This window comes from Girardinichthys multiradiatus, chromosome 8, assembly GCF_021462225.1.
Source record: "Girardinichthys multiradiatus isolate DD_20200921_A chromosome 8, DD_fGirMul_XY1, whole genome shotgun sequence".
NCBI lineage: Eukaryota > Metazoa > Chordata > Actinopteri > Cyprinodontiformes > Goodeidae > Girardinichthys > Girardinichthys multiradiatus.
Genome location: NC_061801.1, coordinates 27,990,513 through 28,017,370, shown reverse-complemented (window position 1 = coordinate 28,017,370; position 26,858 = coordinate 27,990,513). Strand labels below are relative to the sequence as shown.

The 26,858-nt window shown below is 38.4% G+C and overlaps 1 protein-coding gene across 1 annotated transcript; it reads right to left on the bottom strand.

The window, feature by feature from the left end:
- Positions 1-606: 606 nt before the first annotated feature.
- npdc1a (neural proliferation, differentiation and control, 1a) lies at positions 607-25,926 on the bottom strand. Its single transcript, XM_047371916.1, has 9 exons — positions 25,586-25,926; positions 15,902-16,036; positions 4,327-4,440; positions 3,954-4,187; positions 3,662-3,728; positions 2,051-2,141; positions 1,831-1,910; positions 1,652-1,751; positions 607-1,570 (listed from the first exon to the last, which is right to left on the bottom strand). Exons 1-9 carry the CDS (start codon positions 25,704-25,706, stop codon positions 1,499-1,501), a joined length of 1,014 nt encoding a protein of 337 aa, XP_047227872.1. The 5' UTR covers positions 25,707-25,926; the 3' UTR covers positions 607-1,498.
- Between the last annotated feature and the right edge of the window lie 932 nt (positions 25,927-26,858).

Below are 26,858 nucleotides of genomic sequence, written 5' to 3'. Positions count from 1 at the left end.
TTTCAGTCCTTCCTGTTCATTTTAGAATGTAAAAAAACTAAAGGTTCACTATGAAATTTATGACATTTCTACAGCTGTTAAGACTTTAATTATCCTGAAAATAACAGAAAGAGCAGAAGGAGGAGGGAAAGGAGGAAGGGATAACACAAATGAAGAAGGAAATAATGAAGAACAAAGGGAGGGGAGAAAGTAAAGACACAAGTGAGTAAGTAGGAAAGGATACAAGCAAAGGAACAAAGGACACAAGAAGGCAGGAAGGGAGGACACAAGAAAAGAGGAAAGAAGGAACAAGGAAGGAAAGAAAGGACACCGGGAAAGATGGAAGAAATGAAGGACACAAAGGAGGAAGAAAGAAGGAAGGATAGACATAAGGACACAAGGAAAAAAGGTTGGAGACAAAAAAGAAAGGATACGAGGAAATGAAAATGTGAGAAAGGAAGGAAGAGTATGAGGAAAGAAACAAAGAACAGAGGAAGGAAGGAAAGAATAAAGGACACGTCAATTATTTTTCTATACTTATCCTGATCTGGAAAACTGATTCTAAACTTCTCCAGACTGCATAGGAACCCTGTAAATGAACACTATGAAAAGCACAAAACAATAGTCTCAGTTTTTCTCCACATGTGGTAAAAAGTTTTATTTTCAGTCTTGAGTCTGCATGTACAAATATCTATAAAAAGTGAACAATCTCACTCTTTGTATGTACATGTTGCAGCACATGGTTAGTTTGAGACCAAAGAATGGAAAGAGGGACACTAGAGGACTATTATGATTGCCAGTAAAACATCTAGAGGTATAGCTCTTCTTAGATTTCATTCTACTGCTTCGAAGTCACTTTTCCCCCTCCATCAGCAACAGGATGCACACACACAGAGGAAAAATGATTAATCGAAGCTTCGCCATGACTAAAACTGTACAGCCAAACCATGCAAGGTAGCATTAAGTACTTCATTTTCACCTAGATTACTATACATATCATCTCTAAATCTTCATTTGCAGCCTATAGGACAGGAAAATACACGAGCAACACCAGCAGTTACAGTTCAATGACCACTTTCTGATGCATTTTTACAGAAAACTGATATGAAATCTGTTAAAACAAAATTGGAGGGGGCATCTGCTTTAGTTCAGTGTATTCTCTATATGTATATATCATCTCTTATGGTATTCTTTGGAAATAGCTGCAAAAATAAAGAATAAAGGCATTAACCCAGAATCAAACACTTAAACAGAACAAAACACAAACACCAGCTTGACTTAGACTTAAATCAAGAAAAGTTAAATTAAAAGACAGAGTTTCTCTAAGAGTGCCAGAAATAAATTAACAGGGAACCCATTACACATCTGAATTATTGAAAAGCCATGGTGGGGCCATTAGGTTAAAAGGCGGATGAGAAAACAATCATTTCCACAACATCATTCTCGGTTTCCATGCAGGCAGAGAGAAAACAGGAGCTTTCTTCCAGATAAATTTCTCGTATATACTTGTGAGCGGCGTTCACTTCGGATTCCCCTGATAGTTTAGAGTTGAATCATCAAACAGAGGATTCTTCACTTCCATCTCTCCAGTCTGAGAAGAGAGATAATTAAAATGAAAACAAAACGACCAATCAGAAATCATTTTAAGGTGTCAAAGTGTTTGTCTGCTCACCGGGGCGAGTCCGGGGCACTCGTATACCGTAAAGCCTCCTGCCACCTCTTCCTCGTCTGATGTGGCCTCAGTGTCGACGCCTTTTTGTTCAGGTTTGTGACTAATGGAGAAACAAGAGATTTTAAGTTATGGCAAAAAGATCACAAGGAATTGTCTAGAGACAAAGACAGGAAACGTACTTTCCCATTGACAGCATCTGTTGCTTTTGGTGCTGATAGTGATACATCTGAGCACTTTGAGCCAGAGTGTTATCACCCACCTGGGGACAAAACAGAGAAGGGGGTGTGAACAATGTCTGAAACTTAAATCTGGATGTGTAGAGTGGGGTGTGAGTGTTGTTCATCCTGTTATTGCAGAGTAAATGTGAAATAAAAAAACAGGGAGTGTGGGGGCCCTTACCGAAGAACCGTTGGCTGTGGTTGTGGGAACGCTCGGTCCTCTGAAAGCAGGGTAATCCACCTTCTGTGCAAGACGCGATTCTGTCTGCAGCCTGAAGGGGGAGTCATGATCAGCTCTCTCACAACATATTGTATGTCTGATAAGAATTATTTAAGTTATTTAAGTTAGGAGCTACATTATCATTCTTACCACCTAATTAAAGGGATATAAAAGGCAAAAAAAGGAAATACTAAAAAAAAATGTATTTATATTTACTAAAGCTGGATTTTTTTATACATTTTTAACTACTTCGATCAGCATCAAACATTAAAACAAACTATTTTCTTCCATGTATTCATTTCAATACAGTCTGAGAAAGTGCAGTAATTTATGAAGGGCATTACCATGTTTAAAAAGCTGTTTTAAGTCAATACAAAAAAGAAAACTAAAAATAATGATTTTTCATTCTAATTAATCAGTACATTCAAGGTCACAATGTGTCGTGTTTAGGTGGAAACTATAAATCTCAAAATAGCATATGTGTGTGAATTTGATCAACTTTTTGAGCCACCTACTTGTATGCAATATGCACAACTACCTGCAGATGTCACTAAAATCATAATCATTCAACAGATCACTCATGATGAAAACAGGAGATTTTATTTTTATATTAAACTCATAAATGGGTGTTCTGTTAAGAGGTTGAGACGTTAGTTTTACTAGATAGATTTCTAAACTAAATCCATTTATAAAATAAGTTTAGTAAATCTATTCTAACAATGGTAGACTAAAAGGATCAATCGTGTCTAACTGACTGTAAATGAGTCACTGTTCTTATTTTAATGCAAATAAGCCAAATAAATCAGCCTTAACAGACAGAGGTATTTTTTGCATACTGTAAGTACGACACATCAAGTCTGAGTGTCCACAACAGACTGATAACAGAAGCACACCTGATAACAAGACTTACAGCTCAGGTGAGACGTTTGTATGCACTGTGTGAGCATGAATTTCCTACCGAACATTAACTCTTTATTAAGGTGGTTCAATGATACAACCGTAATGGTTTTAAAAATCCAAAATTGGCTGCTCAAGTATGAATTTTTTGTGGATTTTCTTTGATCCGCACAGGATCAAATATATACACACATACACACACCCCAATGTTTGGTTAAATGTAGCTGTTTTACCTCAGCAACACACTTTCTGGAGCCCGTAATAATCGTCTGTGATTCTGGCTAAACTGTTTGGTGTTTAAGGCACACACTTTGCTTTTATGCATCTTCTACACATTTTCAGTATATCTTAGGTTTAGAGCTTTTCAAAAGCTTATTGTTCTCCTGCCTTTATGCCTTCTATGACATAAACATGATTAAAAAACACTATACTGATCAAATGATACAGATAATTCTGGGAAACTTTATGTTCTTTTATCATTTGACTCTGATATAAGAACGGTACAAATGGGTCTATAAAAGCCCATGATTATTCTAGCATTCATTCCCATGATTGCTGAATATAAACTTCTTTGTGAAACTGTAAAAGGAATAAAACCAAACTCTAAACTTCCAATAGGAGCAAAAATATCACATCGTTTTTGCCTTTTGCTGCATTATTTGCCTTTGTACTTACTTGACATAACAGACAGAAGCCAAGATCAGAGCCACGATGCCCACAACAACACACAGTGAGATGATGACTGCGGAAAAATGAAAATATAGAAGGAAATTAAAGCAATGATTTTCTCATGGGCTCATGTTTATTCTGCAGCAGTTCTTAAGGTCAGAAAAGAGTAATATTTTGAGAATTAACAATATCTATAAAAGGTATTTTTGCAAAATTTGTCACAATACATAAAAGTGTTTGATTAGAGATCCAGGTCCTAAAATAATCTACTAATAGAAAGTGATAAAACATCACTCACTGAGAATGATGGAGTCATTTTTGTGTTGGGGCACAACTAAAGGACCAACTCGGCCATCAGCTCCGGTGACCCTGGGCTGAGGAGTCGCCGTGTTAGGAAGGGCGGTGCGCGCTTGGATCAGAACTGCTGTGGTGCTATGCAGGATTTCCCCCGACAGCTGGTACTGGTTCTGGGATTTCTGCTTAGATGCCCCTGCCCTGCTGTCTTCCAGATCCATCTGAGAGGAAATGAAGGCTGGAGGAAGAAGGTGACAAAAAGAGATTGAGGAAAAAAAAAAGGAAAAGAAAAGAAAAGTGGTCAATTCAACAAATAAGGGAACAGACAGTTGTGCAGTATAAATGTCACTTTGCTGATTTTGCAGCAGATTTCTTACCAGATTTCTGTTGTTGATTTTTTGTTGTTTTTGTCTTCAACATTTGCTGTTTTTCCATGATGGAGTGAATTAAATCTATTTCTTCATCCGCATCAATGAAGGCCCTCCTTTTGCCTAAACAACAAAAACACTTGAAGCTTCAGTTACTTTAATAAATTAAGAAAGCTTGTACAAACTAATAACGCATTGATTTGAGTTCTTTGGCTTTTGAAGAGCTGATTACATTAAACAGTAGATAACTTTATGTTTTTAGTAAAATATTTATGACTGCTAAGGTCAATTGCAAAATGTGCTGGTGTAACATGCTGGTGTAACAAGTGAATTTCTCCATTGAGAGATTGATAAAGTGGAAAAGCACCACATAGTCCCATTTCTCCCAGCAGTGGAGGAAGTCCAGTTTCCTAATCTTGATCTTATTCTAACTGTATGTTTTGATAATGCTGCATTCAGTCTAGGACAAGTGGGAAACTGTTTCACTCTTGCTTCATGTTTCCTGTAACTCTCATTACATGTTTTGTATCCATTTAAACTCTAAAAGAAATCCTAAGAAAATGTCTTTTGAAATTTTCTCAGATTTACTCATTTTTTTTAGTGAATGCACACCAGAAATCAATATAACACATTACCAACAAGAAGCAGGGAGTTGTCTAATGAAAAAGTAAATTTTACCATCAACTATTGATTGAACAATGCGACTTTTGCTAAAACAGACACTAAGAGAACATATGGGTTTAAGCATGCATACATGATGCACAGGTGTCTTCAGGATCTTCCATGTAAAATGATAGACAGGGAGTGTGCCTGTGTGTGTTGTTTGTTTGAGGAGCTGGTTAAGAAAGGCAGACAATACTAAACTGTTGTTACCAGCCCTTTGGGCCAGACAGCGAACCGCATTCTTGTGGGACAGCTCCAGGCACCAGGGCGACCGGGGTCCACAATGTGTGTGTGGCCAGGGGAAAGAGCACCGCAGGGGGGCCCCTGAGCAATCAGACAAACCTTGGCCTCACTGGGCCTCTCCTGCTGCAGTCACAATAGACCCCAAAGCCTGCTGGTAATGGAAGTCATCAAAGAGTTATTTCCCTCCATAAAGCTTCACGTGTAGAAATTATTCGCACCAAGAAAGACGACGAGGAAAGACGTAAAGTTAGGACACAAAAATCCCTTTGGATTTTAAGAGCACTAGAAATATGATCCTCTCTTTTTGCTTTTTTGTTGATTATAAATAATCAATTGAAAAATAACTAAGCAGCAACCAGTAACTCCTTCTAAACAAGTGTACCCCTACATTATGGTGGCGACAACAGTCTCACTTTCACTCCAGAAGGCTGGCCATCTGGCTGAGTTATTGTGTATGATATGACATAGCAGCACTTTCACTGATTGCATTGTTTTTTTCCTCACCCCCTCCACTAATGGCCATTTAGTGCACTGCATGGCAGGTGTCTGTGGAGGCGGGTTGTGCCATCTGCACTTTGCAGGTTGCTGAGAGCGCCAACTGTGCCTGTGTGCTCGCAACAGGTTTGAATATAAAACAGGAGATGCAGAGAGGACAGATTTATTGGTAATGTTTTGAATGTTACTGAAAAAAACGCGAGCTTTGGAAAGCACAGATAGTGTGTAAGTATGGACACCTCTTGTTTTGTCACCGGCCATATAATGACACATAACCTCTTGAGAAGCACCAAGGGGGGGCAGGTTGGTGGGTCACACACAAGTGTGCTGTTGTCTTGTCCCACTTAAAAAACACTCACATTTCCTACTCCACCAACAACTATATACACATACAGACACCACCCTCCCAAATATTCCGGTTAAAAACTATGGAGATTTGCAACTTCTCAAAATATTAGCATATTGTGATAAAGTTCATTATTTTCCTTAATGTCATGATGAAAATGTAACATTCATATATTTTAGATTCATTGCACACTAACTGAAATATTTCAGGTCTTTTATTGTCTTAATACGGATGATTGTGGCATACAACTCATGAAAACCCAAAATTCCTATCTCACAAAATTAGCATATTATTAAAAGGGTCTCTAAACGAGCTATGAACCTAATCATCTGAATCAACGAGTTAACTCTAAACACCTGCAAAAGATTCCTGAGGCCTTTAAAACTCCCAGCCTGGTTCATCACTCAAAACCCCAATCATGGGTAAGACTGCCGACCTGACTGCTGTCCAGAAGGCCACTATTGACACCCTCAAGCAAGAGGGTAAGTCACAGAAAGAAATTTCTGAACAAATAGGCTGTTCCCAGAGTGCTGTATCAAGGCACCTCAGTGGGAAGTCTGTGGGAAGGAAAAAGTGTGGCAGAAAATGCTGCACAACGAGAAGAGGTGACCGGACCCTGAGGAACATTGTGGAGAAGGGACGATTCCAGACCTTGGGGGACCTGCGGAAGCAGTGGACTGAGTCTGGAGTAGAAACATCCAGAGCCACCGTGCACAGGTGTGTGCAGGAAATGGGCTACAGGTGCCGCATTCCCCAGGTCAAGCCACTTTTGAACCAGAAACAGCGGCAGAAGCGCCTGACCTGGGCTACAGAGAAGCAGCACTGGACTGTTGCTCAGTGGTCCAAAGTACTTTTTTCGGATGAAAGCAAATTCTGCATGTCATTCGGAAATCAAGGTGCCAGAGTCTGGAGGAAGACTGGGGAGAAGGAAATGCCAAAATGCCAGAAGTCCAGTGTCAAGTACCCACAGTCAGTGATGGTCTGGGGTGCCGTGTCAGCTGCTGGTGTTGGTCCACTGTGTTTTATCAAGGGCAGGGTCAATGCAGCTAGCTATCAGGAGATTTTGGAGCACTTCATGCTTCCATCTGCTGAAAAGCTTTATGGAGATGAAGATTTCATTTTTCAGCACGACCTGACACCTGCTCACAGTGCCAAAACCACTGGTAAATGGTTTACTGACCATGGTATCACTGTGCTCAATTGGCCTGCCAACTCTCCTGACCTGAACCCCATAGAGAATCTGTGGGATATTGTGAAGAGAACGTTGAGAGACTCAAGACCCAACACTCTGGATGAGCTAAAGGCCGCTATCGAAGCATCCTGGGCCTCCATAAGACCTCAGCAGTGCCACAGGCTGATTGCCTCCATGCCACGCCGCTTTGAAGCAGTCATTTCTGCAAAAGGATTCCCGACCAAGTATTGAGTGCATAACTGTACATGATTATTTGAAGGTTGACGTTTTTTGTATTAAAAACACTTTTCTTTTATTGGTCGGATGAAATATGCTAATTTTGTGAGATAGGAATTTTGGGTTTTCATGAGCTGTATGCCAAAATCATCCATATTAAGACAATAAAAGACCTGAAATATTTCAGTTAGTGTGCAATGAATCTAAAATATATGAATGTTAAATTTTCATCATTACATTATGGAAAATAATGAACTTTATCACAATATGCTAATATTTTGAGAAGGACCTGTATCTGATTGAATTGATTGAATAGACCAGCCTTTCCTCAGGGGTGGGGGGTGGGGGGGGGGTATCTATCTATCTATCTATCTATCTATCTGCCTGTCTGTCTGTCCGTCTGTCTGTCTGTCTGTCTGTCTGTCTGTCTGTCTGTCTGTCTGTCTGTCTATCTATCTATCTATCTATCTATCTATCTATCTATCTATCTATCTATCTATCTATCTATCTATCTATTTAATAACCAAACTCAGTCTTAGAGCCTTGGGAATTATTTCACCAGTATCTATTCTGTGGTGTCTGGAATTTTGCTGCAGGCATGAAACACTATATTGAAACACTAAATGCTGGAGAGCATGCACTGATCAGTCTTTCCAGGCCGATACCAATTTCTCATTCCACTTTTGACCAATTTGGATTTTTTTCCTAAGAACTATAAAACATGACGGCGAAGAGCTGCAGGTTCTCTGAAGAAGGGAGTTTTGAAACCAACAGAAAACGAAGAAGTTACAACATTGTCAACATTTATAAGTCACGCTATAACCCTTTATATGATTTGTATTAAACTCAGAAAACGTGTATTAAAGTACATGTTGTTGGTGATACGTTAATAGACTTTGATGCATTTAATAAAAAGTGAGGAATAAAAATGAAAAAGGATTTGACCTGCCGAACAACAACTGGGGCCTTCTTGAAAATATTTTAAACAAAAGCATCCAACCATAATGATAATAGGGGCTTTAAAATTAGTCTCTTGTATTATTTTTTTCCAAAACTCAGCAAAAACTCAAATACCAATTTATATAAACAGGAAAGCGCTGGAATAATCCAGGATTAGTTTTTCTCAATAAGGCTGGAACTATGCAGCTCTTTCAGTTACCATGTCAACAATTCAGCCTTATTTCTTTATACATATATATCTGTTATCGTAAAATGTAAAAAACAAGCTGAAAGCCACACAAATAATTAGGTAATTTATTAGGTAATTAGGTCAAATCCACTGATATCAAATCATAATACTGATTTAAAAGCTTGATATGGAGTCAGTCATATGGAAACATGTTAATTTTTATACTGTTAAACCTAATATCTTCTCAGTAGTAATATAAACCAACAAATCACCTCTCTCCCAGTGCTTTAATGGTCTGCTGCCACCTGGTGGGCAATATGTAAACAACAATCAATTTTCTTAATTTTTTTTAAACAAAAACAGGACTATTTGCTGATCTAAGAACTAAATACTAATACTAATTGAGACTTAAATTTGATTTAGAGGTACATCTCAATCATTAAAAATACTGTTTGTATTGGTCTTTTGAAATATTGTAATTTTCGGAAAAACATGCTTTTTTGGTTCTCATTAGCTGTTAGCCAAAATAATCAAAATTAACTAAAACATATCCCAGTTGAAATAAATAACATTTGGTAACGCAAAACTCTGAGTAATTTTTTTAGATGCACCTCTATTATCTCTTTGTTGTGTCTGCAGTAAAATTCTACAAAACCATTAAGTTAAATGGAAAATAGAGCAAACGTGGATTTACTCCTTAATGTATTTTGGTGTTAGAATGACAAAGCACAGCACCATATAATGAAATTTCCTACTTTGCTAGACAAAGTGCCATATATCTGAGTTAGTGTCCTTCATGCTGAACAAAGTAGGCACAGCTGGGCGCACAGCTCTGAATGAGGAAATAACATTTGACCGGCGATGTTTTAAAGTCAGTAAACAGCCTCAGTTGTCTCTCAACTACTGCTTTACAAAAATAATACACTTCTAGAAAAACCAACTATAACCACATGGATGGATGGATGGATACAACACTTAGACGATGCAACAGGGAATAAAGTCTAAAAATTGCAGTATCTTTTCACTCTTATACAGGGCTGGAAAATACTAGAATCAAATGTAGGAACCAGTCCAAATCTTAATATCAGTGGCATCTATAAACATGGCTGCACGGTGGCGCAGTTGGTAGCACTGTTGCCTTGCAGCAAGAAGGTCCTGGGTTTGATTCCCATCCGGGGGTTTTTCTGCATGGAGTTTGCATGTTCTCCCTGTGCATGCATGGGTTCTCACCGGGTACTCTGGCTTCCTCCCACAGTCCAAAGACATGACTGTTAGGTTAATTGGTAACTCTAAATTGCCCTAGTGTGTGTGCGTGGTTGTTTGTGTGTTGCCCTGCGACAGACTGGCGACCTGTTCAGGGTGTACCCTGCCTCTCGCCCGTAGACTGCTGGAGATAGGCACCAGCTACCCTGTGACCCACTATGGAATAAGCGGTAGAAAATGACTGACTCTATAAACATCCTCAGGAATAAAAACTAGGGGAAACTAATAAAATAATTAATTAAACTGACAAAACACACATTTCAGCACTCAAAAAGAAGCAAAATATTGCAATACACCAATCACCAGTATAATTCTGTAACTATATTTCAGTTCATTTATTGATGTAATGAGATAACTGTCTCTGGCAGGTGCTAATGAAATGAACTTGACACGTTCCTTCTTCTATAACACCTGCTGAAAATGTTTCTGTTAACAGCTACGATTCCCAACTGTACAAAAAATGTGAATGAAAAAGTTCACATTAGTTACATGTGATGTAAAATTTATAATAAAGAAGATTAGATTTAATGTCTCCAATGCATGTCATCACAGAAAATGTATAAAACAATGGCTATCCAATCTTTTGTACAATCAATGTGTACATGGACCCTTCATGAGGTTATTTTTCAGCTCCGTACTGCAGCTGGATGTTTGCTGAAATTGCATGTTACTCCAACAGTTGTCAGACACTGACAGATAAGAACATAAAAGGGGAAACAAACTGGATGATTGAGATAAAAGCTAGAAAGGACACAAAGGTAGTCTGTAAAAGACCCGAAACCCACTTTGTGCACGCCCTGCCTTTAGCAGGTACGTAACACAGCTGCTTTTAAAGAATAGCTCCTCTGTTTGTGCTTTCAACCAAAGGACGTGGCTTTGAAGCATATTGTATGTTTACTAATGGCAGTGAACGCCTCCATGTCAAACACAGGCAGCTCCCACTTATAATAAAAGTTCAGTCAGGGTGTTCTCTTTCTGGGCACACTCAACATCTCTCAGATGATTGTGCTTAATATCGACATGAAATATATTTTAGGAGCTCTTAATATTTATCTATTCTTCTAGCACTACAAGCAAACATTTGGAAGAGTAAGCGCACAGAAAGATCAAGTGGAATCTAACTGGAATTAAGTGAATCTCGTCTGGATGTTTTATTTATTGTTTTAAGGGTTCCTAAACGGATGGATGGGAAATTGAAAATAACTTTTCCCATGTTCAAATAGGCAAAAATATTTTTAGAAACATTAACATTTTACCATACCATGTTTTCTTTTTCCATAACTACTCAGACTTGGAATATATTACAACAAAATTTTGCAGACTTTTCCATATCCCATACAAATCTCTGTATTCTGATGTCACACATTCAAAGTCACCACGTAGTTGTCTATGTTTTCCAAGGTTTGCTGATCAAATCTGAAGGAAATTAAGGACTGGAAATCGCGTTTTAAGGAACTTTGGTCAGCTGTTTTTGACAATATGAAACCATGAAATAACCAAGACTGAGCTAAATTAAGCCTCTCATGAGGCTCACTGACAAGTGAGGCTCACTAACAAGTGTTAATGTAATGTTTTCCTAAAAAATGAACTAATTGGGAAATTCTGAGGGATCCAGAATGAAAATTCATTGTATTTTTAGCCGATTAAAGATTAATCAAAACATCTAACAATGTCTCTTTCACTCCAAAAAAGGAGAAAAAGGCCATTTTTACTCTTTCACTTTCTTTGAAATTTCTAAATGCCTGACTGGAGTCTGAGGAAAGCTTGGAAGAGTTCGGCAGAGGAAAGCCTTTATCTCAGCCTGAGATAAATTGATGAGACACCTTACTCTGAGCCTCGACCTGCAGTTCTGACAGCCCTGCTCTTCAGCTCAGTACACAACTTGAAATCATCCGGGCCTCAGGGTTTTCTCTCCAATGAAGCATCTTGTCACAGGTGTTGCAGTTTTGGTAGTTCCTCTCTTTGGAATTCAGAAAATATGTGTAAATTATTTTAAAGATGTTCTTGCAAGATAAAAAAAAGAAATTTAAGGGGAAGAAAAGCAACACAATTAAATTTAAACCAAGTAGATCCAGTCCTGGTTACAATAATTGGGCACAATTTTGTTTTTCTTTGTGTCTGCTGGTCCTCGTACTGACTCAGCACTCAGAGGACACAGACGTCCCCCCATTGTGAAGTAATCCGGCGTGGACTACGGAGGAGTCTTGTTTGCAACATGTCATCATACAAAGGCCAAAAGAGAATATGTATTCTTTCCAACCTGTTTCTTCACCGTCTCAGGGACAAAAACTACAAAATATGATGCCTAAATAAGAAAATATCTTTGTCTGGAAAAGTTTAGCAACATACCAAGTTAGAACTGATCACGAATTATTTAGGCTTCTTAACTAGCAAAATCAGACCATCAGAGACATAAATATTGCATTTTGGACAATCACAAGAGCTAGAACTGTGGAATTAAAGATTACTGAGTTCAGTGTAGTGCCAGGAAAAAGTCGTTTTGCTTTGTTTTGTTCAGAATAGTGTGAGGTGTTTATATCTGGGTATGAAACATATTCAAGGTCAGTTTTCTCAGCTCTACCACTGGTTATGAATTGGAGCTGTTTGCCTTCTTGTAAAGTGGGTTTTGTTGTTATTTGGTGCTCTATAAGAAACTGAATTAAGTGTTTAATGTAAGTGAAACAATTTTTAAAAATCAGAAATAAATAGTTTTGCTGGCAGTGTGACAACAGCAGGTACAGAACCCTAAGACAGTATTTTCCAGGATTTTCTGTCTGATAAAACTCAGTGAAAACAGCCTGAGAAGCTTAAACAAGCTTTAGTTCAGGGTGGTGCTTGATGAGGATGATGACAGCAGCATCAAGGATCAAATACACGACTCTTTCATTTTAATCCCACACTGCTAAACGCTACACCAACAGAGCAACATAGTTTTAATTTTGTGGTTTATTTTTTCTAATAATCTAATATGAACATTGGCTTTAATATTTGTCAGGCAGTGAGTAAAGCTGCCTCACTGCCATGCCAGCAGCTGCCCTAAAATTTTTTATTGTTTTCTGGCGCCTTAAAAGGGGTGTGATGCCTCTGAAAAAGCATGTAAATCTGTACAAATCTGAGTAATTAAAAGCAACTGTGAGAGTTCAATCTGTTCAGAACCTACTTTGTGGATCTGAGTGGTGAGTGTGAAAATAAAAGTTACTCTCCCAAGCGGATCAGTTTGTTCGGTAGTCTCCAGCGGCTTTATGTAACCACTAGATGCAGCTTAAATGTCTGCATGATGTACTTGATTCCTACCACATATACAAGCCCAAAGTACATCACAAAATCCTCTCATCTTCTGCATGATGGAAACTTTTTCTCCTGCACATCCAAACGTTGATTTTCCTTTTTGTTCTGATGCTTCTCTATTAATTGAAGCAAGTTTCTGCTGGATCCTCTCCTGCTGCTAAATACTCACCCAATTCATTAATCCTGCAGAGGATCAACACCCCCACTGACATGAATACATATTTATACTGAGGCAAGTCATTTTACTTTAACATATTCATAATGTCTCATTTTCTCTTTCAGTTTTTGCTTGAAGTTTTTGCTGCCATAGAAATCAGAAAAAAAGGGATTTAGTTTCACAGCTTGCCTGTTTCATTGAGTGAGATTAGATTCAGGGATGACGGTGAAGGGCAAAAGAGAGAGAGAAACATGTTATCACAGTAATTGAGGCTGCCAGTGCGGGGGCAGTGCATATATGTGTGTGTGCGTTGCAAACACAGCAGGGGCAGGGCCGGATTAAAGCTGAAAATGCTCTGTAGCTGTGAGAGACATAAATAGGAGAAACAGAGGAAAAGAAAAAAAAACATACAGAGATAAAATGACATGACTACAGCAGAACAGAGAATCAAGTTCAGCTGAATTGATTTGATACACAGTTTAATACTTCAAATAGCACAGGTCAGCCATGGTTTGGCTTTACATAGCACTCGTCTTCCAAATGGAAAATCAACTGGTTGAATCCCACAGTTGTTATGTGTTTGACAAAGACACTGAGCCTCAGAGTCTCTAAAATATACTCACTGATTTAGTATAAATACAGGGTTAGCCACATTCATTGGAGTAATAATAAAGATATGTAAATAGTCTTACCATAAATCCTACTTTTATTGTAGTAGCATAACCTCACACTGGAAATTGTGAAATAAATCTTTAATTAAAGTAAATTTATTCAGTGGAGGAATACTTTGTAAAACCTCCCTTCATAAATGGGACACCACCTAGTTCCTTACTACAACATATCAAAAAGTTGGATCATACAGAGGGAGGGATCTTTGACCATTCCTTGTTGCACATGCAACCAATTATATTAATATTTTGTACTAATGACAGAAAATGTGTTATGTCTCCAAATCAGTGATGTGCAGTCAGGGGAGGCAGTTGAGGCACAGCCTCACCTGTTATCATGACAAGTAAAATACTAGCAATGATAAGACTAAATCAATTTGTCCATTTGACTGTTCTCTAAATTAGTTTTCTGTATGATTTAAACATTTGAATGGTCAAAATGGCTGAATTTGCACATTGCCAGTTGAATGAGACGCCACCTAATTGTTACACACGATTACTTAATGACATGGGATTTTATTCTCCTGTGGATAAATGTGCTCAGATTAAAGTTAGGATTTGTTGTTGTGTGATCATGTTACTACAATATAAGACACAGTTTAGCACTGACCTGTTTAAGTCTGTATGGATGAGAAACATCTCCCGTAACGTGTACTCTAGCATCTAGGTCATATTAAAATGCTTCTTAGAAGTGTTAGCCCTAAATTCATCCCTGAAAACTCCAGATCAAAGGCATAAACATACTCGTACTCATACTTGTACTCATTGTCTTCCGCTTTATCCAGGCGGACTGTGACGCAGGGGCAGCAGACTCAGCACAGACACCCAGACGTCCCTCTCCCCAGACACTTCCTCCAGCTCCTCCAGGGGGAGCCCAAGGCGTCCCCAGGCCAGCCGAGAGACATAGTCCCTCCAGCGTGTCCTGGGCCTGGAACACCTCCCGAGGAAGGCGTCCAGGAGGCATCCGGTATAGATGTCCGAGCCACCTCAACTGGCTCCTCTCAATGTGGAGGAGCAGCGGCTCTACTCCGAGCCCCTCCCGGATGGCCGAGTTCCTCACCCTATCTCTAAGGGAGTGCCCGGCCACCCTACGGAGGAAGCTCATTTCAGCCGCTTGTATCCGGGATCTCGTTTTTTCGGTCATGACCCAAAGTTCGTGGCCATAGGTGAGGGTAGGAACGTAGACCGATTGGTAAATCGAGAGCTTCGCTTTTCGGCACAGCGCCCCCATAAACATGTTCCTTTTATTCATTTACAAAGTTTAGTTGCTGATACTAATGGACAAAGACATAAACTACGCATGCACATTAAACTATGCATCCAGCTTTTTGTTTTTGAATTTCTAAGGCATGTTTTATTTATTATCTCTCATTCATAAAATGTTAATATTAATAATAGTTAACCACTGATTGAAAATAATGTTAACATTTTATTATTTTTATTTCTTATGTATTTCTTCTTTAGAATACATTATTAATATTTCATTACTAATTAATATCATTAATAATAACTAACTTTATTTGGATTATCTCTCATTCAATTGTTCTATTACAATAATAGTATTAATATTATTTAAAAAAAATCTTCCTAACATAATAATAATAATAATAATGTCTACTAATCAGTCTTTGACCATTCTTAATTATTTGTGACTACTGTTGGAGTGTTTTGTCATTTTAAATATGTATAAGAAGAACGGAGGAGACAGGGATAATTACATCCATTCATTCATGTTTGTGGGCAGAGTGACCAAAAAAATTGTCTTCTGAAGCTTGTTCCTTCTCACTTCCTTGTATCTATATATTTACATCAATGTAGAAAGTGAATATACTGTCTGTATCCAGTTTCAATTTCAGCTGTAATATTCTACTTGCATGCAGAGTACGTACTAAATGTGGGGTACATAAGGTGTTTTTGTTCATACCATTCATCAGCCGACAGCGTCCCTTATCGTTCTCCTGATAGGGGGAGAGGCAGGAACCACATCGAGACGAGCCAGGCTGGCAGTGGTGCCGTCTTTCCTGGACACATGCTGACTGTGGAGGGCACCTATTGCGAGCTGAGGACAGAGACGTAAAAACAAAATAATCACGTTATAAACTGTACAGACGATGAGGTGGCGAAAGATATGTTTCTGTGTGGAATGATGTGCGCTAAAAATCCTCAGAATAAGACGTGACTCAGCATTTTAAGTCACTCTCGTTTGTGGCTGTCTTTTATCTACATTTAAATAAACATTTCACCTTGAAACGATTGCATGCTTATGTCACAGTTCCAACAGCAGCTTTGAGGTGTTTTATTAAAGCTCTCTTACCTTTGTTTCAGCCTAAAAAAATTCCCTCCAAAGAACGGAACATTAAAAAAATAAATAAATAAATCTCTGAACTCAGGTCAAACCCAAATAAAGACTGATGTTCTCTCACTATCGGCTCAGATAATCACTTGGCCTCATTACTGTCTATTTGAAAGAATTTAATTTAGATGCATGCACAAACACACAGCTTGTGAGAGCCAGAGGATGTGGTAAGGTCACAGCAGGTGTGTCTGGCAGCACAGAGCAGACAGAGGCTGATAACGAGCACAGCAGGGCTGTGAGGTGGGCCCAGTTAAAGGTGAACAGCACAGCAGGTGTACATGTTGTCACAACAGATACAGTATGGGGTGATATAAGCAAGACAAACAGAAGATGTGGCATGCACATATAAAAAAGCATTTAACAGCTCTGATTCATAATATGCTTAAACTGTCCCTAGAAGTGTAACATAACACTGGACTAAAAGTGAACATGTACCAGAAGATGCTTAAGTCAAGTTTTTGATGTCAAATAACATCTATTATTTAGCTGACAAGAATATTTTAACTGTGCCAGGATCAGGGAACAAACTCATCAACCCTGGTTTATAAGAGTAATATCTTGTCGCAGTCAGCTGCCCACAACATTCTTCTTTTAAAAATATTATTTCAATCTCAGCTCTATTCTTATGTTGGTAAGATAACCAGGTCCAAAGTGATATTCAGTCATTCATTTTCTTCTTTGTAGATACAAAGTCAATTACATTGCTCATTATATCCAGGAGGCATCTTGTTATCAGAGCACAGCCTGTACTGCTTGCTGCTTATACTGCTTTTATTTTAATCTGCCAGTTCAATATAAATATTTAAACTTCTTGACATTTTTACCACCATCATCTTCCTTTTTTGCTCTCAATCAAACAAAAAGATGTTGACATTCTACCCTGGATGATCTAAAAAGATTATGTTATGCTATCTAAAATAACTACTGTAGGTGGCATGTTTATGAATTTCATGACAGAATCGCATGTGAGAAAACGGTCTCTATAGGGAATTTAATGATTTATCTCAACTGACTGATTGTGCCCTGTGCCTCTCTTTGGCTCTTCCTCAGGCATGTCTGAATGAAGCTCTAAGGGACATTAAAGTTGAAGTGAACAAATGACTAAATGCTGCCAGTTCAACAGAATCATGAAACCGCTAAAGCATCTCATTTCTGAAAAAGCCAAATTTTTGTTATGAAAGTGATTACCCTAAATTTAAATACTTTTCTACTCTCCTGAAAATTATGATGCAGCGAGAATCTCGACACCTCTGGTCAGCGCTTCATGTGTTATTCATGTGGGAAGCAGATAAACACCCCCCTACGCACATTTAATCAGAAACACGGACACAAGCCCAACTGTGAGATTTGGCAACCGAAAGAAAAGAAACAACGGAGCAGTTTAAAAGATGTTCTGATCAATATCTAAGATTTAGCACCAGTGTAAAAGCAGGACACCAGCCCTTTACCTTCAACAAACAGGTATGAATCTTTATTTTTCAGCAGCAGAAATTACAAAGTCAAAGAACTGTGTCTCCCATACTCAGACAGCTCAATTAAGGACACAAAAACCTACAAAACAAACAAATGAGAGACTGAGAAATAAAATAAATCGCAAAACAGGTCAGGACGTATGTTCTCAGTTTAGTCAGAGGAGTGAGAACATTATATAACCCAAGGACTCAGAAATTAGTCCTCGGAATTAAGTTTAAAAAAATGACTTTACTAACCATCTGCTGCTGCTGTTGCCAGGCTTTGCGCTCAGCAGAAGCTTAGCCAGGAAAAAAAAAAAAAAAAACTGAGAGCAAAACAGAGGCATCACAAAGCCTTATAAACACCTTCGCTCTGAGACCAACACTTACTGTATATGTAAGCATGTGCACAGTTTGGTGCTATCACGTTTGCTCCTTCAAGCTGTTCAGCAAAAACAATGGAACAAATGTCACAATATGCAGTCATGTGTGCTTGTAATGTTGGTGAGAGATCTCTTTTTTCCTTTTTTTGAGGCAAAGAATCTTACACTCCTATTGTTTGCATTTCCTGACTCAGATAGCAGACAGGAAGTAGGCCAAGCACTCCAAATCAAGTGGAAACATTGAAGAGCTGAACTTTGTTCCTCTGCACTTAATATAACCACTGAGTGTATTTCCACTTGGGCAGAATGATAAAGGTCTTCAGAGGACTTCTTTGTATATTTGTGTGAGGCTTTTGGAGTTTCTACTTCAATCTCCAATTACAAAAACCAAACAAATGTTTGACCAGCCCATTTCTAAATGTTTGTTTTCATTAGCCTCAGACGGGGCAAACCCATCTACTGCACGCCTGTATGTGAGCTTTGCTTTCTTCTGTCACATGTAAACAAGAGTCAGTATAACTAGGCCTATCATGCAGTGAGGAAGTTCATCATTTTTGCCTTGTATGCTTTTAAATAACTGTATAATAGAGAAACATTTTTTGTTAAAGGTGGTAAATGTCTGATTACTGACATATAACAACACTGCTCAGATCAAAGCTCACAAAAATACTTTTTTTTATCAGTGAAGATTAACTTGACCTCATCAATCACCCAGGCTGGTGTTCCCCACAGGTTTGTGCTGGGTACCCTTGTTTTTCGTTTTTTCTTACATATTACATGTTGCTCAACTTTTCCAAGTTTTCATGTACACTGAACAAATGCACTAGATGTGAGTATTGCAGAAACAAAGCCATTAAGATCATGTATCAGTCTGGTGATGGTTAAAATGTGATTTCTAAGGCTTTGGGGCTCCATTGAAGTGAGAACAGTAAGAGACCTTATCCACAAATGGAAAAAGCATGAAACAGTTGTGAACTGTCCCAGCAATGGCTGCTCTGCTAAAATTACACCAGGAGTGCATCACCAAGAACCAAAGACCAAGAACCACATCTAAAGCATCGCCGGCCTTATTTGACTCTATTAATGTGAGTGTTCATGATTCAATAATAAGACAGAGGTGAGTGTAAATGGCCTCCACGGTGGTTTGATGATCTGAGGCTGCTTTGCTCTTTTAAGACTTGGATGACTTGCCATAACTGATGGAACCAATAATGTCCAGCCATCAGTTTATGACCTGAAGCTGAAGTGAGCTGGGGTTATGCAGGAGGACAATAATCTGATGCACACCCACAGGTCCACCTCTGAATGGGTTAAAAAACAAAAAGGAAGGCTTTGTAGTGGCATAGTCAAGGTCTAGACTTAAATCAGATTGAAATTCTGTGGCATGACTTTAAACAGGCTGTTGGTCAACTAAAAACCTTCTAATGTGGCTGATCTGCAAAGATGAGCTCACCAAAGATTCATTGCCAGCTACTGCTAACAAGTAAATAGCTGTAGTCATCAAGGGTTATACAACCAGTTATTAGGTTCAGGAAAAAAATTGGTATGGATAGTTTATCTTTTACTCAATAAATAAAATCACAATTAGAAGACCTGCATTTTTTTTTATCTTTGTCTAATATTTAAATGTGTTTGATGATTTGAAAATGACAAAAAAACCAAAACATGTCAACTCTGTAAGTGGACAAAACTTTTTCACAGCACTGTATTTTTCTTAAAATAACCATATGGAAAACCTACTAAACCTTGACTTAAAAACCAAGGTACACACCAAACCTTTTTTTTTTTTTGCCACATTACACCTCAATAGGAGTTGGTGCCAAAAAAAGGGATCAAACATTTTTTGCTAGAATCAAAGCATTTCCTATTTCTCAGCACACCAATCAGTTTTGGAAAGTCCCAAATTTAATTCAAACAGCTGTATAAATAGAAACTGTTTATGTCAGTATTTTCTGGATTCAAATGTGAAGTAGTTGTTTCCCATCTGATGTAACGGACTCCTACGTCGTAGATCTCCGGCGGAAAGTGGGGCATGACTTTGCACCTGTTAAGCACAGATGAGCAGGCTCAAACACACAAACAGCTTCCCTGTAAAGGCATGAACAGGGAGCACAACAGCAGTTCTGCACGCAGTCAGAGGTAAAGGTGAGAAGGAAGTAAAAAAAAAAAAAAACTAAGTTAAAAATATCTGCTAGTGTGACGGAATGCAAGTTTGAGGAAGACTGACGAGAAACGAGATGCCTTCAGGCCTTGTCTGCCTTTTCTATTCCTCTGTCTATCATTGTGCCTTTTCTTTTAGTCAACCCTGTCATGTCAGCCAATTAGGACTCTAAATAACTACATGGAGCAGAATTAATGAGAATGAAGCAGAGCAGCCAAAGTTGAATAGATTTAAATCAATAGTGTAGGAAATCAAAGCTTAGATCGTGTTTCTTTGTTCTTTTTCAGGTTAATTCACATCTAGCTGAAACATTAGTTGCTTATATGAAAAATGTTGAAAATAGGTAAACATATGTTAGACTGACTCTGTAACCCACGATATCCAGACAAAGAATAGCTGCATTACTGATTTAGCTGCGGGTGTGTTCCTCTTTTTTTAGACCGGGGTATCTGACGCCAGCTTTCTTGGTAAGGATGTGGCTACACGTAGCATAAATGCAAAAACTGGCACACTGAAACCTGCTGACACAGATGCTACGGTGCTCCCCCGTTTCTGAGTATTCAGACCACGACGGGTTGGATACGAACGTCTCTTCGTTGACAAATGAAAATAACAGGCCGGATGTCTGGTAAAGGATAGGGTCCTGCCACCGTTCGACCTTGGCTGTCAGCTGTATTGTTTAAGACTTTCATTTTGAAACAACACAGGAGACAATGTCACAATTCAACATTGCTGACAAGCGTCTTCTGGCTGCTGCATAATTTAATTACCATGGAGGGGGAAACCATTCTAGTGAAGTTCTTTGTGAAATGCAGCCAACGTCAAACGCAAAAACACATAAAGTCGTGTAACAGTGGCATTTTAAAACCAAATGGGCCGCCTTTTTATCTGAAGTCTGGATTTTTTTTTACTTAATTCCTGAAAAGAGAGATTTCACATAAAACAGACAAATAATTTAATTTAAAAAAAGATATTTGTTTAAACCTAGTATTACTGTCTCAGAGTAGGTGTTAGCAAAACTAATTCAACTTTACTCAGCCAGACATATTTATTATTAAAAAATCTACTGTAAGGTTTTGCTCGATAAACTGATCTGTTCCTCACTGGTTCCTCATTCCAGACTATTTTTCTTACTTCTTCTTGTTCCAGAGGTTTCAGCTTACTTTAGGGTAGCGAAACCTTTTCTACAGGCTGTGTAAAACCAGGATGAAATCTTTTGCAACACAACAAACATGAGAGGTAATATCACATTGCATTGATCATGTTGAATTGATAATCCAATTATCACTGCATCGTAGCCTTCTGAACTGTAGTGAAATTATGGAGGTCCTAAAGATTCCCACCTCTATTTCATACCGGTCTCTAGGTGGTAGTAATTGTTTCCCTTCGTTATTTTAGTTTTTTTTCCAAAATCGACTTCTAGAGTATAAAGAATGAATGGTCGGCCATTGGATGTTTTGTACCAACCTGGGTGACATCCTGACAATCAATGATGTAACAACATTTTTTATAACCAACTCGTTGTAATGATACATCACAATAAGCTACTGGTTTTACAAGAAAGTCATTAACCTTTGGGGAACATAAATTAAACCTCAGTTTCATTGACTGTGGTTCTGATCTGCAAATGGGTCAGTCGACACACACTAAATGTATCAAGATTATGACCCCTGAACAAAACCAAATGATCTCCTATGGATAGATATGATCTTCTGGAGTCAGATTTACTCACAGCCCACTACATAATGGTGTTAAATTTAATACGAAATGTGCCCTAGGCAGTGCGAATTGACACATGGTAACTATGAAACATCCCTTGGCACATGGCTCTGTTTTCTACCCGACCAAAACTAGAAAAGGAAGAAATGTCAAAGTGGCAAAATGACCAGCACTCTGTTTTTATTCCTGAACCTAAACAAATAAATAAAGATTGTTGGATATAAAGGTTTTAACTGCATAAATAGTATGTACATTTTACAAACTCTCAAGTGCTTAATGTCTTCTCATCTGTGTTCTCATCTGACCTTTCCCAGCTCTTAATTCCCACAGCAAATTACTGCTTTGGCTGCAGGGCAGAAATGGTGGAGGAAAAACCTCAGAGGAAAAAGGTTCTGTGTTTGCGAACAGGAGAACGAGTGTGACACTTAAGGATGTGACTCCTTCAAGCTTAATCCTGGTGGGGGAGAAAGGCCACGGGCAGAGGCTTGCTGAGTAATAAGCCCACTGATTCTAAGTGGGTTGTGGAATAACAAACGTGGCAGCACAATGAAGACTGGTCTTAGTCAGAATATTAACGAACGAAGGTGTTCTCTAACACTTGAGTCATAAGGAATGTGCTAATACTACACATTTTTGAGAAAAAATGACGGAGCTTACAGTATACAAGAAACCCTGAATGTTCAATTAATCTGTAACTTGGACAGCTTACTAAACATTGTTGATGCAAGCAATTGCTTTAATGGGGCTTTTGGATAATTTCCACGTCCACATCTCAGTGTTCGGAAGGAGCTTGATGGCATATTTAGACTTGATGAGAGTGTAAGTGTTTTACTGAATCAACTGCAGGGTCCTGAATCCATCTACGGTTGATTTTCCTGAACCCTATATGTGTTCTCTATCTGAAGCAAACACCTCGAAAATTTTTTGCTAAAGCATGCTGACTGTATGTGGTGCTGTAGATCCTACAAGACTGATGTAGCTTTTCCTTGCAGCTATTCCACAGTAAAATGGTGGGAGCTATCTCAACAGCTCCTGTGATTTCCACACAACATATGCAATCAATAGCCCACATGCTGCAGCACTGCCACTCGCTGTTATGAGCAAGCTGCGTTCAACTGCAACAGTTGCCACATTGAAAACAAATCAAAGCCTCTGACTGCCAATGAGGGCAAACATATTCTCTGCACGAAAAAAGACAACAAGACCCACAATCCTGCAGCTTTTGGTCTCTAGGCGTGTTTGGAAAATAATTAAAATATTCTGTGTTGTACCCCACCTACAAAAGTATTCAGTTTGTCCCTGTTTGTCCCATAACGACCACAAAGTGTAATGTATTTTTTTTATTGGCAAAATCATGTTGATATCAACACAAAGAGCACTGTTTAATTCCCTGTTCAATGTGGTAGAAAACTAACTCTGCATACCAGCCTGAACACAACATCCTTGAAGTGAAACATGGTGGTGGCAGCATCATACTGTGATAATGTGTTTCTTTAGCAGACACAGGAAAGCTGGTCAAAGTTGAACGGAAGGCGTACTTAGCTAAACAAAGGGCAAAGCTGAAAGAAAATCAGTTAGAGGCTGCAAACAATTTGAAACGGGTGGAGGCTGGTTACAACGACCCAAAACATCCAGCCAGAGCTACAATGGAATGGTCTAGTCAAAGTCCTGATTCTATTCAATTCAATTTGATCTAAATAGCTCCAATTCACAACATATGTTGTCTCAATGCACATTACAAAGTGATCTGACCAGAGCAAAATTTTTGTTGCATAACTTGCTGTTCAGTCTAACCTGACTATGCTTGACTAATTCTGCAAAGACTGGACAAATTTCAGTCTGTATATGTGCAAAACTGCTGGAGACATACCCGAAAGGACTAGCAGCTGTTATTGCAGCAAAAGGTGGAACAACTTTGCTTTCTTTATGCAGTTGTTTTCAAACTATATCTCACTTTTTTCAGTCCCTTTCAAATGTGTTGGTCTGTAGGATAAAATCTAAATAAAACACACTGAAGTTTATGTATGTAAGGTGACAAAAATGAGAAAAGGTACAATTGGCAATAATGTGGCAGGATGTATCATTTTTGCAGACAGGTAAATATTTTGCATTGATTAAATTAACCAGAGCAAGATGTTGCAGCACAGAAAATCCAGTATTTGCAGTGCATATTTCAAGTTTCCATAGTTCACTTGAGTCCGTTGCAACTTAACCAGAATTATCACAGATGAATCTGGTCAAATATTAGTTTTGATGTAGAAATCTCAGATATAATGAGGTAAATCTGCTCAGCATGGTAAAAAAAAAAGACACCACTGTGGTCTCTTCTTTCATCCTTTACACCATCACATTCATGGCCATCAGATTTCGGTGGTTGAAAGGGAACAATTACAGCCGATTAAACCCAAGATAAATTCACCACAGCCTGTGTCAATGCCACATCACTGAATGCTCACTGCTAATGTGAACTGTGTGTAGGGGTGTTTGTGTGTCTGATAAACGCTAAAGATTAGAAGTGATGATCCAGCTGTTGCTTTTCCCATGATTTGTTTTCCATTTTTTCAAAAAGTGGGCATACAAATTAACTTCCCTGTGTGTGTAAACATGGAGCTATTACATTTTATATATACCCTGAAGTAAATTGGGTTAATAAATCTCATAGTGGCTCACAAACCTGTCCATAGACAGCTCAGAGAGCAAAATCATAAATAAACTGATGGACTTCCTTATAGTTCCAGCTTGGATTTTTAAGGATTTGATGATGTTTTTTTAAAACTACACAGTTGCTTTTCAGTTAACGTTTCCCATGGTTAATTATCTATAAAACCACAGAGCCAGCCATAGATGGTATAAGGCACTAAGCAAAAACAATGCTTTTAAAAAGTGCTCAGTTCGAACCTTTTTATGTATTTCTTTTTTTTCCATTTTTAATTTTCTAGAAAAATTGTAAAAGCTTTCCTGAACTCAGATTAAAGGGGGACTAGAAATAATCAGAGGGGATCAATATTCTCCTTATTCTTGTACTAAATAGTGAATTCAAGTTACTTTGGGGACCTGTGAAGATTTTCTATCTGCTATTAATAACTTTTCGATTGGTATTTCCAAACCTCTGCTCAGCAAAAGGTGCATGAAGGTGAAAACGTATAACAAAATATTTCACTAAACCACACTTGCTTTCAAACCCCTTAATTTTAGCAAATCACATCCTCTCCTTTATATTTAGGATAATTGAGACTATTAGTAACAACTGCTCACAAGGAAATGGATTAAACTGCCTGATAAGGAGAAATGTTATTTTCCTTTTGCTCTTCTCCAGATGCAGCGATCTAACCTGTCTACACAAGCATTACATAATAAACAAGAACAACAGGTGTTAAATAAATAAAACAATGTATAACATGTATATTAATGAAAAGCCTGGGGATCGTTTTAAACTATAAAGACACATGAGCTTACTGGGAACAGGTCACCTGGTAACAGTTTGTTACTTTTGAACCACTCCTGCTCGGTTTCGGGTTTATTCAATGTGAGTATTTACCTTGGAGGTGAGCGCTGACAGGTACGTAACATAGCAGCAGGAGCGGCAACGCGGCGGCGAGCAGGAGCGACAGCGAGGCCCGATGCTGGTGGCCGCAACGCGGACTGGAGAGCAGCAGCATCCTGGGGGACTTCTGGTTGACGGAGAACCGACGAATGTTGTTGTCATTCCCCCATCACTTTGTTTCTGTCGCCTGGCTGTTTTTGTTTGGTTTTTGTTTTAGTGAAGCAGGAGGAGGAGAGCTAAGCGGGATGTTGCAGACAGCAGCAGTCTGATCCCACACGCACTCACTGCGCAGCGTAATCCGCGGCAGGGCTAAAGATAGTGGAGCTTCAGGCGGAGGAGGACTTGCTGGGAGAGCAAGTGTTTGAAATGATGCCTTCAGGGCTCCCTCGTAAAATCCATTAACATGTAAGTGCGACTCGGTAAATTAGAATATCAATAACAAGTACATTTATTTGAGTAAATCAGTTCAAAAGGTGAAACTTATATATTGCTTAAATCCATAACACACAGAGAGTGACATATTTCAAGTGTTTTTTACAGCTACTTTTGATGATTATGGGTTGTAGCAAATCATGGGTTTTTAGCTCGGCATAAACAGCAATTGATGATGTTTTTAAGTCAAAATTGTCTAAATTTAACTTTTAAGCCAGAACACTGCCTTGGATGTTTTCACATTCAACGTGTTGAAGTTGAAGATGTACAGTTCAGGTCAGAATTAATCCATGGCAGATTTATTTAAAAAATATTCTTATTCAACCAAGAAGCTTGTTTCTGATAGAAAGTGAAACAGACATTTGTCAGTTGATAATAAAACAGTATAAAGGGGTATCAGTTTAAAAGAACTCACTTATCTGTTTTATTTTTATTAAAAAATACAGAGTTGAAAATTATTTAAACCAGTGTAAAATCTTTATTGGGATTAAGCAGTCAAACCCTGATTTTTGAATAATTCCTTCTGTATTTTGCCTCTTTGAGGTTGAAAGGCCTCCTTGTCATTACCCTAATCTTTAGACTCTGTGTCAGATTTAAGTCGAGTCACTCCAAAACAATAATATTGCTTTAAATCAGAAGAAGGATGTTGGCAAAAATTAAAGATCCCTTTAAACCTCAATCTGCCAGGATCATGAAAAAGGTTGGTCTTAACTGTACGATTCAGTCACACAAAGTCAGTCACACTATGAATGTTCCACAAGGATCAGTATTAGGTCCGCCATTATTCTAGTGTGTATGAAATCTTGTTGTTGGCTTATGTTTCTTTTTTTATATT

Excerpts from the sequence above, each read along its gene's own strand:
- npdc1a (XM_047371916.1), bottom strand. The coding sequence starts at position 25,706 with ATGCTGCTGCTCTCCAGTCCGCGTTGCGGCCACCAGCATCGGGCCTCG. Across the intron at positions 4,441-15,901 it reads ACGCTGTCGGCTGATGAATG|GCAAAAGGAGGGCCTTCATT; the intron begins GTATGAACAAAA and ends TTTGTTGTTTAG. Across the intron at positions 4,188-4,326 it reads AAATCAACAACAGAAATCTG|CCTTCATTTCCTCTCAGATG; the intron begins GTAAGAAATCTG and ends TTCTTCCTCCAG.